This window comes from Canis lupus, chromosome 4, assembly GCF_011100685.1.
Source record: "Canis lupus familiaris isolate Mischka breed German Shepherd chromosome 4, alternate assembly UU_Cfam_GSD_1.0, whole genome shotgun sequence".
Taxonomy (NCBI): domain Eukaryota; kingdom Metazoa; phylum Chordata; class Mammalia; order Carnivora; family Canidae; genus Canis; species Canis lupus.
The window spans coordinates 71,389,482-71,403,011 of NC_049225.1; the positions used below are offsets into that span (position 1 = coordinate 71,389,482).

The following is a 13,530-nucleotide window of genomic DNA, read 5'->3' on the forward strand; positions in this document are numbered from 1 at the left end:
AGGACACTTCAGCAAAGAATTTCTTGGTTCTTTCTCTGCCTAAATAATGAAGATAGAACAGGAGAAATGAAGTGGCTGAGGGTGTTCGGACCAAATTCCATTCTCTGAAAAGGTTATGTAACCCTACAGTTGGTCAAACGTGTGAGTTCTTTTTCATTCCATTTCATTTGTCTTTGGGAAAACAAACAAACAAACACAAATTTTGGCTTTTTACTTCCACCATTTCCATTATTTCCAACTCGTGTGTGCCCTCTTTTACTCTTTCCAGCCTTTTCAATCACACTAAGCTTGGATCCCAGCAAATAAGCAGCCACCAGACGGGGCAAACACATGTCCTACAAAACCACATGAGTGGACCTGTGCCCTGAGGCCCCACAGAGCCCCCTGCTCCACCCAGCTAATTTCTGAGATCAATCACAGGGAAAAAAAGAATGCACAGTGCAATAAGGCAAATATAATGTTGGCATTTCTTTCTCAAATTAAAAAAAAATGAGCAGGATGGGGTAAGGAGTGGCAAACCATGACCTTTACTTTTGTATTTCCTCAGGGGAAATAGGATCTGATATGTGTGCAAAGTCACCAGCAAGAGGTTGGCAGTAAATACAGGGTAGCATCATTGTTATTCAAGGTCACCAAAGTGATTCTATTTCTCATTAGAGGATCTTGCCGCTGAAACATCTTAATATTTTCTTCCCATCCCACTTGTAATTTGGTGGAGCTGAGGTGAGATGTGGGCATTGGGCACACGGGGCACCACTTCAGAGAAGCCATCAAACCTTTCCTCACTCCGAGTGAGCACCAAGTCCAAAAATCACTGGGCCTCGGCTCTGATTAACCATACACACTAGCAACTGAGATCCACCACTGGCCCTGGTCAGCAGTTAAGCTGCTAATAGGGTCTGGCATTAACAGGTCAGGGGAAGTCAATGCCCTGTCAGTGGAGCTGAGATGTTCTCTTTCCTTATGAAAGGAGGTAGGTGTAGACCTAAAATAAGGAACAGAGGGGCCCTGCCCATGGTGGTGTCCAGGGTGGGATCTCGAGGAATCCCGTTGGGCCCTCTCCACCTTGGTGGTCAACGTGAACATTCTGTTCTGAAGCTCACTGTTGAGGAAGCAAAGAAGTTACTACACCAAGAAAACATCCCTGTGGGATGGACTTTGAAGTGGAGAAACGAATGGTTAATTGTAAGGCAGGATTTGAACTCAAACTTAGCTGACTGCAAAGCTTTCAAAGACTCAATTTTTAAAAATTTATAAAAAGGGATACTATTGCTCCAGCACAGGGTTTCTGTGAGAATTAACATGGAGGGGCGCCTGCGTGGCTCAGTCTGTTAAGTGCCCACTCTTGGTTTGACTCAGGTTGTGATCTCGGGGTTGTGAAATCAAGCTCTGCACCAGGCTCCATGCTCAGCGCAGAGTCTGCTTGGGTTTTTTTTTTCCCTCTCTCTTTCTCTCTCTCTGACCTTCCCCCTGTGCATTCTCTCTCTCTCTCTCTCAAATAGATAAATACATTTTTTTTTTTTTTAAAAAAAGAAGAATTGACATGGCATTTCCTAAGTAATGCCCTCAGCACAGTGCCTGGCTCATAGGAGGTTGTTGCAACAGTAGCCTTGATATTGAGAATTTATTATGTTTCAGATAAATGCTATTTGGTAATTAGGTTATTTTATATATGGAAAATGGGCTGGGAAACTAATAATCTAAAGTAATAGCAGAATAAGGAGCGTGAATGTAGTGGAATACAAGGTTAACAATGAGTTAACATATTGGAAGCAATCACGAGAAAAGAACTCCCAACTGAAATACCAATTAGAGCACATTCTTATGCATTCATGAAACCAGCCCCCTCATCAATTCTATTTCTGTTTTCCTGATTTGAGCCACTATATACATGTAAAACACAGTTAAATTTTATTTATTTAAGAATATTTCATAGTTGAGAGTTTTCACTGAATCAGCCGCCTCCCCTACACATAATTACTTTGCAATGATACAGTGTTAGTTCACAGGGGAGATGGATCATATGCAACGTTACATATGGTGAAGCAATTTCACATGCCTCATCCCACTTAATTCACAAAGCTGCCACCCACCAGTGGGGAAATAATTATCGGTAACTGCAAACTCAGACCAGTGTTTCCGTTTAAAAAAGAAAAAAAAGTTAGAGACGTCCCAACCTCTGCCCTCCTCCCGGGACTCAGTCTCCACACCCACACCCAGGGCCAGCACAAGTTGTCACATCTCATCCTTCTACTTCCTTGTCTATGTGGAGAAGGCGATAGGAAGGCACAGAGGAAATAAGCACAGAGGAGCTAGACTCTGGGGAAGCAAGTAGGGTGGGAGGCACACCACACCGAGCAACCGCTCAGCCCATAATGTAAAAAGACGAACAGCATGTTTCAGATCCTGGGGCCTGCCCCAGCCACTGCCGCCCCAATTTTGGCCATGTCCCCCAAAGCTTAACCAAAGATTATACCACAGATCTCATCTAGCAAAAGTGGAAGGAGACCTTCCTGGACTTGAAATAGAATCGTTAACATTTCTCTGGAAAGGAGCTTCATTCTTTGTCATATGACTGGGGAGTTTTAGCTTCTAAACCCTAAGGAAGAAGAATGAAACAATTGCTGGGTGATCATAGTTACTCTTTAACTATGAGCGTAGGTGTGTGTGTGTGTGTGTGTGTATAGGTCTATGCATGTGGGGTATATGCCTATGTTTGTGTGGGTACAAGTGTATATCTGTGTCTGTGTGTACATATGTGTGGGGAGTGGCCTCACCATAGCCCCATAACCCTCATCAATTCAATTTAAAAAAAAGAAGCTCTGAAATTCAAGGTTTGGGTAAGGACTGTTTTCAGAAAAGCCAAAATTCCTAGGACTTGGGGAATGTGGTAAATCTGCACCCCTGCAAACAGCTATGGCCTTGGAAGTCACCATGTGTGAGGAGCTTATTCAGATTGACTAACCAATATAAATAGGGCTCTGCATTGGCCAATAGAAGCACTACCTAACTGGCAGTGTTTGGTAGGCTTTTTTTTCTTTTTTCTTTAAAATCCATTTAATTAACATACAGTATATTATTATTTTCAGAGGTAGAATTTAGTGATTCATTAGTTGCATATAATACCCAGTGCTCATTACATCATGTGCCTACCTTAATGCCCACCACCCATTTACCTTATCCCCCCACCTACCTCTCCTCTAGCAACCCTCAGTTTATTTTCTAGAGCTAAAAGTCTCTTATGATTTGTTTCCCTTTCTGATTTCATCTTATGAAATACCAGATATTGGCAAGGATGCGGAGAAAGGGGAACCCTCTTACAGCTGGTAGGATTGCAAACTAGTACAGCCACTCTGAAAAACAGTATGGAAGCTCCTCAAAAAGTTAAAAATAGAGCTACTCTATGATCCAGCAATTGCACTAATAATGTTTATCCAAAGGATACAAACATAGTGAAGCACATGTGGACAAATGCATCCCAATGCTTATAGCAGCAATGTCTACAATGCCTACAATAGCCAAAATGTGGGAAGAGCCCACTTGTCCATCCACAAATGAATGGATAAAGAAGAATGGAATATTACTCAGCCAGCAACAGAATGAAATCTTGCCATTTGCAGCAACACAGATGGAACTAGAGGGTATAAGGCTAAGTGAAATAAGTCAGGCAGAGAAAGACAAATACCACGTGATTTTACTCATATGTGGAATTTAAGAAACAAAACAGATGAACGTAGGGGAAGGGAAAGAAAAACAAAATAAGGTAGGCTTCTTTTCTGAGAGTTCTTCTCTAAGGTAAAGAGGACCCAGGGTGGCAGCAGGGATCTTTAGACATGGGAACCTGGAAGCATTTGTTGTTAAAACTGAAAATATTACACAATTTTCAAACAAAAAAGTGCCAACATCCCAGCTCTGAGGTCTCCCCCCTAGAGCATTCTAAGTTTATGGCAATATGCCCCCCATTTCCAAAAGACAGAGATTTCTAAGCCAGATGGGCAAGGTGGTCAAAGCAAGTGCAGGTCTTGCTTGAATCATGCGGGAACTTCTTAAACCCTAAACCATCATCAGAATCTGACTTCTCACAAAATCCCTGGGGGGTTTAATAGACAGTGGCCCAGGCTTCCCGCAGCCCACCAGGAGGAACTTCTGCCATCAGATGAACCCCAGCTACATGTCAGTGTACCAGATTTGATTCTCCCTGCCCCTCATTCAGTGGGCCTGATTTGTGTCTTTGGTTACGCAGGTGAACACTAACCCTGAAGAGTCGGGGAGCATTACTGCTTTGTCCTATGATTCTAAGATGAACCCATTTTCTCAAAAGATGCAAAGGGCAGGAGGTAGGGGGAGGCTGCAAATCATCTTGATATATGATTTGTTCTGTAATTGTGAAAACGCTGACCTCCAACTCCCCAAGGATGGTGCAGAAATAAACCTTCTGCTGACCTCCTGTACACAGAAACAGCCTGTGTCCCCATGGAAAGCCTCGAGCTTCCAAAGTGCTGGGAAAAGCACAGCAGGAAAAGCTGAGGATAACCCCAGGCCAGGCTGTCCTACTGCAGGGCACTAAGAAACTCTTGTCAAGTGAGTCCTGGCAAGGCGACCTCAGCCAAGCAGCCTACGTCTGTCCTTCAAAGGGGCTGTGGTACTCACAGGAGGTCCTGATGGTGTGGCTGCGCTGGCTGCGGGGGCTGGAGCCGTGGCGATTCACGGCCCTCACGGCAAACTGATAGTTGGTATTTGGATCGAGGCCCTTGATAACCATGGAGTCCATCTGGATCCGCTCTTGGATTAAGGTCCAACTCTTTTCAAAATCCGGTCTTTATGGACAAAAAAACACAAAACAAAACAAGAAGCAGTAATTCAGGAGGAGCAAAAGGGAAGGGAAGCTTGCTGCCTATGGAAAGTAACAGCATTCACACTCTAGAAGCAATACTCATAAAAACGAGTTAACTTTTCCCATCTCAGAGTCATCTTGATTTTAAATCATAGGTCATAATTTTTAGGTCTCTGCCTATAAAAGCAAGTAGATCATTTTTAGGGTCAGTTTTAAGTGGTGTTTAAACATCATCTGCTTTCCCTCGGCATGGGCTTGACTATGGTGGAAAGATCCCCACATAGGAGTTCCTTTTCCAGGACTTTGCCTTCCAGATGTTTCATAAACAAGCCTTCCCCTAACAGTCCCCACTCCCAGAGGTCAGGAGAGCATAGATTCCATCTATTCACAATCTGTTCACAAAGTAAACAAATGTAAGTTTTATAGGGTGACTAATTGCATGAACTGCCATGGGAAAACCCAAGAAGATTCTGTTTGTGGCCATTCTTGCTCTTAACAAAATTGTACAGCTGTGCCAGCTTGCTGACTTTTCATATGTTCTTCTAAGAACCCTATAGAGAATGCAGACCCTCACTTAGAGCTCCCACCTGGGAGGCAATCAGCAGAGGGTAAGGATACAAACCAGGATTGGACAGCGCCGCATAAATCCTACCTTTAACTACCTACTAGCTGCTATTTAACTTCTTTAAGGAATAAAAGTCCTTATCTAAGAGGACTATCATGAAGATTAAATGAATCTCTATCCTCAGCATAGTGCCTGGCATATTATAAACACTCAGCAGATTCTGGCCATTATTTAAGGGACTTACCCACATCACAGAGCTAGCAGACACCTCTGGGTCATCTGCTTACTACTCTATACCTGTGTGCTCCAATGTGGTCGGTTGCACTGGCCCCTGTGGCTAGTCAGCTCCTGAAATATGGTTAATCTGAACTGAGATGCGCCGCAAGCGTAAAACATACATTGGATTTTCGAGGGAAAGAAAGACTGCAAAATATCTCACTGATCATATGTTGACACGGTAATATTTTGGATTCAGAGGGTTAAAATATGTTATTAAAATTGATTTCACTTTGTTCTTATGGCCTTTTTAATGCCACTAGTAGAAAACTTCAAATTTCACATACCGTTTGCGTTGTATTTCTACCGGACAGTGATGCTCTACATAGCGGTGTCCCAGTGTGTCATGGGGTGGGGAGTGGGGAGAAAAGCATCCCGGGAAGTAAGAACTGCAAGACGAAACTTGGAGATGGTTGTGTATGGCTGGGGGATGGTATGAAGGGCCTAAATGGATATTCTGTATTAATAGCTAATAAAAATTACCATTTATCAAGTGCTTGTAAAGTACCAACCTTGTTCACAGTATCTTTGAAGGAGATGTTAATATTAAACATCCTTCTCCCCTTGTTTTTACAGAGGAAACTGAGGCATTAAGCAAGTAAGTAACTTGCCCGAGTTCATACAGCTGATAAATGGTGAGGCCAACTCAGGTTGATGAGGAAAGGCTGGATTAAGAAGATCCTTGATACTGGATGAAAGAAAACTTGGGGCAACCATGGTCGGGGAGGCTATGCTCCATCCATTAGCTTGCTTCCTGACCACTTCTCAGTTGTTCAGTCGCTAAATGCCCCTGCTCACAGATATTTAGAGAAAGGCAGAGAGCAAAAAAAAAAAAAAAAAAGAGTGATATTTATCCTTTATGAACAACTTATCAGGCAAGGAAATAGAGATCTATTTTGCCGAAAGGAGATACCTGTATGATATATGGATTTCTCGAATATATGCTTGCTTAGTTTCTCATGGGTGGGAATTAAAAGCCAAGTGGAGTCCTTAAGCCTAATCCATGATGTTTCCTCAAGTTCCCCAGGCAGACAAGTAGTCTGTGGAGCCCATATCCCCTAAGAATTCATCTGTTTGGAGAAGCAGCTGTCACAGGGCGTGCTCACTGGAGGAAGCAGGGCTCATTTCTCTTTCTTGATATCCTTTCCCTAAAGATGGACTTCTTGTGTGAACTAACTTTGTCATCAAAGAGAAAATCTCAGTGACTGGACGGAAACACATTTCCAAACTCAAATTAGAACAAATCACGTCACAGAGGAAAGTCACCAGGGATACCTAAGAGTTGACAGAAAAGATGTGTGTGATCTTTAGATAATACTCTCCTGTTCTCCTTTGCTAAGCTTTCCTGTGGCATTTATAGAGGAAATGCCATGAAACTGCTCTCAGACCGTGCCATTGTCTAGCCAGGACTACTTGCATATATTTGCAACAATCTTCATGTAGAAATTACAGCACCATCCCGAACCCACACACACATAAAAGGGATTATATTTACTTGTTCGTTTGATGCAGGGAAGAGAGCTATATTTTCAGGGAATAAGAGATTGAAATCATTAACATTTAAGTCATGATATCAAGTGAGAGAGCCACGCTCATGCGGATTGAATACCAGTTCAAAACCTTTAGCATTTTGCCTCTGATTTTGTCACGGGTTTCACATTTAAATGTTTTTAGAGTCTCTTGAGGTACAAAAGTGCAAAGGTGAGGTTGGGAGAGAGAGATAACTAGGCAAAAGGGTTGTCTTAGATCACAAACAATAGCTTTATCTTTCTCCACTGAAGAAAATCATTCTGTTCTGACTACAGTTGCCAGTCAAATCCTCATAGCAACATTGGCCTGCCAATTTCCCCCTCAACAGGAAGCATGGGGGGAGCAGTAAACTAAGAAATGTGCTGCCGTCCCAGGTAAAAATGGGCAGCCACCAGCAGGGTGGGCACTGTTAGCGCTTTTCCAAATATGGGATAGGGTTGGCTTGGGCACCCTGCATACCAGGAGATGAAATGCCTTTGGAAGGTGTTTCGGCTGCGGAGGTCTGATGGGGCAGATATGATGCAGTCAGCGCCAGCTACTCAAAACTTAAGTAGCTGACTCAAGTAATGACTCCCTGGTTCATTTTGGTGGGAAAGAGCTGCACCACTGGCAATGTTAGAATCCAGCCTGTTTATCAGATATCTTTACAGATCAACTCGTCCAGATGTCTGAGAGCTCTCAGAAATTACATGCAAGATTTTATGTGTGAGCATCATTTCAGTTTCCTAAGTGATCTTAGCTTTTTATCAGATTTTCAAAGATAATCATGATCCCAAAAGCTTTAAGAGTCACTGACCTGGTCCGGTGTCTCTCTCTACCCATCTGAACACTAAAAAAAGGTCATTTATCCATAGAACAACTGAGTGGTATATCTTCCTGTCTTATTCCCTTTTTTGTGGCATTTTCACTCACTACCTTGTCTATTGCCCACTTCAATCTTATGTGAACAATCATTTTTCTTGGTACCATCAAACCCAGCAGGAGGCTGCCTTGGGCTAGTTAACTGGTATGTGATTGATTGTCAACAGGGCACCCATCACAGAAGCTATGTTCTAGGAGGCTCCAAGGAATTGTAAACACATTTCCATTCTTAGGGAGTTTATAATCTAACTGGGAGATAATATATCTAAGGATCAGTGGGAAGCCAGTGAAAGATAGCATATTTCAAGTATTATACGGCTGACTACTGAACAACATGCTGACATCCCTGTGCAGCCACAAAGCCATGTATAACTCTTGACTCCCACAAAACTTAACAGCCTACTGTTGATCTTATCAAGAGTATAAAGTTGGGCAGCCCCAGTGGCTCAGCAGTTTAGCGCCACCTTTGGCCCAGGATGGGATCCTGGAGACCCGGGATCGAGTCCCATGTCCCATGTTGGGCTCCCTGCATGGAGCCTGCTTCTCCCTCTGCCTGTGTCTCTGCCTCTCTCTCTATGTCTCTCATGCATAAATAAAATCTTAAAAAAAAAGTATAAAGTCAATTACCACATATTTTAATTGTTACATAGTATCATATTCTGTATTTTTATAATACAGTAGGTTAGAGAATAGATAACCTTATTAAGAAAATAAAAAAGGAAATACATTTACAATATTGTATTTATCAAAAAAGGATCCATGTATAAGTGGATCTACACAGTTCAAACCCATGTTGTTCAAGAGTTAACTGTTTTTGAATGGGTCAATGTGAACTGGAATGCTGGTCTATGAGACCAGGAAAAACCTAATTAGATTTCAAATATATTTGGGTTCTGATAACTGGAAAGGAATAGAGTATCTTTGGGTAGAGGAGAAACAAGAGTAACATCAGCTCTCTGGATGATCTGCCCATATTAAACACTAGCTACATGTAAAATATAGTACGGGATATCCAAAGACAGTAAATAATACAGGTCCTGGAAATGAATAACAATGAATCTATATAAAAGATGGGTGTAATGTATAAAAACATTAGCCATAAGTAGGTAAATGAATATATGGCACCTCTGTGCATATCACACACAAAGCTTTCCTTATCAACCTCCACTTAACCAACTTGTCAAATTAACCAATGATCTTCACTTGTTACCACTAATTCAGCTACTGGCTTGTCAAGAGTCAGTTGTGTTCATTCCCAAACCTACTTATGACTTTGGTGTTTGGTATTATAATTATGTTATTTAATGTAATATTAGATAAACTTGTGAAGTATGAGTAAAAAATAAACGTGATAGCTATGTTAGATGTTTTTGAAAGACTTGATAAAGCTGAACGACTAAAACATAATTGCCTTTGATGTGGTATGTGTGAGTGTGTGTGTGTGTGTATTTAATTATATATAATGAAATATTATTCAGCCGTGAGAAAGAAGAAAATTCTGCAGGAACACAGATAAAATAAGGACATTATGCTAAGTGAAATCAGGCAGATGGAGAAAGACAAATACTGTATGATTTCACTTTTACATATGGAATCTAAAAAGGTTGAACTCAAAGAACCAGAAAGTTGAGTGCTGGTTGGCAAGGACTGGAGGGTGTGGGAAATACAAGAGGTTGGTCAAAGAGTACACACTGTCAGCTTTAAGATGAATAGTTCTGAGGATCTAATGTGTAGTATGGTGATTATAGTTAGTAATACCATATGTTATTCTTGAAATTTGCCAAGAGAGTAGGTCTTAAGTGTGCTCACCACACATATGTGTGGCATGTGCACACACACAAAGGCAACTATGTGATTTTAAAAATCATATCGTATATAACCTAAATAAATACAATTTTTATTTGTCAATCATACCTCAGTAAAAGTGAGAAGAAAATCTAAAATAACCAGAGGAATTTTAGGAAATGCAAATAGTTGCCTGGGAAGTGGCCTTACAAATAAGATGCATGATAGAATAAATTCAAAATGATCTCCATATACAGAAACACCAGGGCAAAGGTCCAACTCCAATGATAGATGCAAAATCTTATATTAGTGGGTTTGTTTTTTTTTTAATAAAGCCAACAGCCCAGATATAAAGACAGTGAAAACCAGGTGTGGCAAAAATCTATTGGGAAGGCAGGGGGCATAAAACTGGACTTTAAAAATTGGTCACACACTCAATATGAAATCTCTGGACAAGCTGCTGTTGAATGGTCCCATGCCCACACCCTGAAGAGACATGGCTTTCTAGGTTGATCACTCTAGGAGGTGCTCTGGACTCCTCTCCACTTGAGGCAGAGTTCAAAGGGCTGGTATTGCCTGGCTCAAGATACTGAGCATAGGACAGTGTCTTTACATGTGTGCCAAATGAAGATGGCAAAGACAGGTGTCCATATTGGATTAGAAGGCCCAGTTGTTCCTTACAGAGAAGCCAATGGCAGCACTAGTCCCTCAACATTAAGGAAAATCTTTAATGGCACTTAAGAATGGTTGACAATGAAGCCAGCTGCCTCAGAAGGGTCAAGCTCTGCATCAATGGCTGTACTGAAGCAGAAATTGAATGGCCATCAATCAGGGATGGAACAGAGACTTTCTGAATAGGACAGCAGGTTGGACTTTGTTCAGTAACTCTGATCTAGACTAACAGTGATAAGTACGATTATGCAAGTAACCCAATACACCTATAAAATATGTATGTATGTATATGACTTATATATGCGAACTAAACTGAAGAACACTCTCAAGGAAAAATATCCTTACTCCATTCACTTTGCCTTTCTTTCTTTCTTTCTTTCTTTCTTTCTTTCTTTCTTTCTTTCTTTCTTTCTTTCTTTCTTTTTTTTTCTTCCTTTCTTTTTTCTTCCTCCCTCCCTCCTTCCTTCCTTCCTTCCTTCCTTCCTTCCTTCCTTCCTTCCTTCCTTCCTTCCTTCCTTCCTTCCTTCCTTCCTTCCTTTTCCTGGTTAAGAGCTCACTAAATCCATCTCACTCGCAGTACTCGCTGAAGTACTGTGACCCATAATTTGAAAAATACTGGACTAGAAGTTTTCTTTTCCTAGAATACTTAAGTTGGAGCTTTCAACTATAAAGTTCAGATAATGAAGAAAGCAAATTTTGTCAGCCATGGAGAGAGAAATCTATGGCTTACAGGGTCGTCAAATGTCCCCAAAGTGGCAAAGTCTGTTCAACTCCAAATACGTTCTAGATACATCATGTTCCTCAGGCACTGTTTTTTGGTCTTTTAATGAACCACAGTTAGACATACATTGGACATTGTGACACAGTACATACCACGCATACACATTATGCACACACACAACTGAAACCTATGTCTCATAAAATAATTCCTAGTTTTACTATGTGTGATGCCCTCTGATATTTTCTCTTCTGTTCTATTTCACTTTCAAAAAACTCATTCAGGATCCCTCAACTGGTCTCATGACCTTCTAATGAGTAACTACTCACAGTTTGAGACCCCTTTCCCTAGAAAGTTGGAGCTGGGCTGAGGAGTGAAGCTCAAGCATGCTTCGGACATTAACTAGGAAATTGGGCTAAGAATGGTTAAATCCTGGTAGGGAAATACTTTTGAGAATGGAATTTGTTGGTGCAGCAAAGAGTCCTCCAGGGGATTCAGCAGAACATCCAGAATGGCCTTGACAGTAGAGGCCACTCAACTGGTCTGAGAGGGAGTGGACCCAAAGCCTAATTATAGTACACCAGAGATAAGTGTGGCCTCAGTATCAGACCTATCATTCCACAGCTTTCTGTTTTGGGGAGAGCCTTAGATTATTTGGAGGCTCCTTTCCTAAATATTTTTCTTCATGTTATTTCTTCTAAGCATCATCTCAGAAAACACAACTAGAAAGACCCTGCTCAGGACTCTCCCATGCCTTGAATCTGATTCTAACATCACACCGATTCTAGCACCTTCTAATGTTATTTTATATTTGTCTCTCTTACTAGGCTGTGAGCTCATTAGGCATGCTGATGGTCTTATTCATCTCTGCATTCCTGGGAAAGGCTGCATGATCTTTCAAAAATACAAATACTGTCTCTCTCCTGCTTACCACTCTCTTGCTTACCACTCTCCATAGCTCCCTATTCCCTGCAGGCAGGACAGGGACTCTGTTATTATGCCTTTCTTGCTCTGACTCTTATTTACCCATCTAGCCTTGTCTGTTGCCTCACAAAGCTTCAGATTTTCTAAGTAATTCCAGGAACATTTCTTCTTGCCTCCAAGTCATCACTCAAGTAGCTACTTGTGGGCTTGACTCTTTTCATGCTGTTCTTCCCTCCCCTTTGCCTGGTTATCACCAGTGTGTCCTTCTTGGCTCCTGTAAGAAGTCTTCCCAGACCCCTTCAAAACTGCACGAGATGTCAGGCTGGTATTCCTGTAGGCTCCTGGTCCCCACTCTTGCCTGCAACATTCATCACTTGGAACTAGTCCTGTCTCTGCCTTCCCCACTGCATTGTGCAAACAGAGGCAGAGCTGTTTGACCCCTAATTCTCCTGTACATGCACTGCATATAGAAGATACTTAATATGTGCCTGTTTGGATGATCACATGAAGACAGTAGGTATCTGATAAAGGTTGGCTAAGATGAAATTGAAATAGCTTCAAAATTTGACCTGAAGAATAACATGACATCCTAAAATAGGGAGTGGAAAACTTCAGCCTGCTGCCGATTTTTGTAAGTAAAGTTTTTTGGGGACACAATCATGACCATTTGTTTAGGTATTGTCCATGACTGCTTTCTTGCTCTAATGGCAGAATTGAGTAGTTGAGACAGAGACCATATAGCTGGGGAAAGCACAAAATATTTACTATTTGACCCTGTGGAAAAAGTTTGCCAACCCCTGATCAGAGACAACAGTCTTTAACTTCGTGCCACTTCAACCATCTGAGAAAGACTTATGAACCCTTCTCAGAATATTTTTAAATTCATCAAATAAAATACTTAGGATTGAAACGACACTGATTATATTGAAAGCAATTATGTAAACAATAAAAAACTATGATTATGATCATATATATATATATATACACACACCTTTGTTTATACATTAAGTAACAACACTGAGCAATGGATTTAAGAACTATAATTATTTCAGGGCACCTGGCTGGCTCACTGGTTGAGCATCTGCCTTTGGCTCAGGTTGTGATCCTGGGGTCCTGGGATCAAGTCCTAGATCAGGCTCCCTATGGAGAGCCTGCTTCTCCCTCTGCCTGTATCTCTGCCTCTCCCTATGTATCTCTCATCAATAAATACATAAAATCGGGATCCCTGGGTGGCGCAGCGGTTTGGCGCCTGCCTTTGGCCCAGGGCGCGATCCTGGAGACCCGGGATCGAATCCCACATCAGGCTCCCGGTGCATGGAGCCTGCTTCTCCCTCGGCCTATGTCTCTGCCTCTCTCTCTCTCTCT

At 41.7% G+C, this 13,530-nt stretch overlaps 1 protein-coding gene across 2 annotated transcripts in view; it reads right to left on the reverse strand.

The window, feature by feature from the left end:
* EGFLAM (EGF like, fibronectin type III and laminin G domains) overlaps positions 1–13,530 on the reverse strand; it is a 181,798-nt gene that overhangs the window by 81,061 nt on the left and 87,207 nt on the right. For both annotated transcript variants that reach the window (XM_038535273.1, XM_038535274.1), the window contains exon 7: positions 4,651–4,817. In XM_038535273.1, the coding sequence (XP_038391201.1) occupies positions 4,651–4,817 (167 nt within the window). The remainder of the gene's footprint in view (positions 1–4,650; positions 4,818–13,530) is intronic.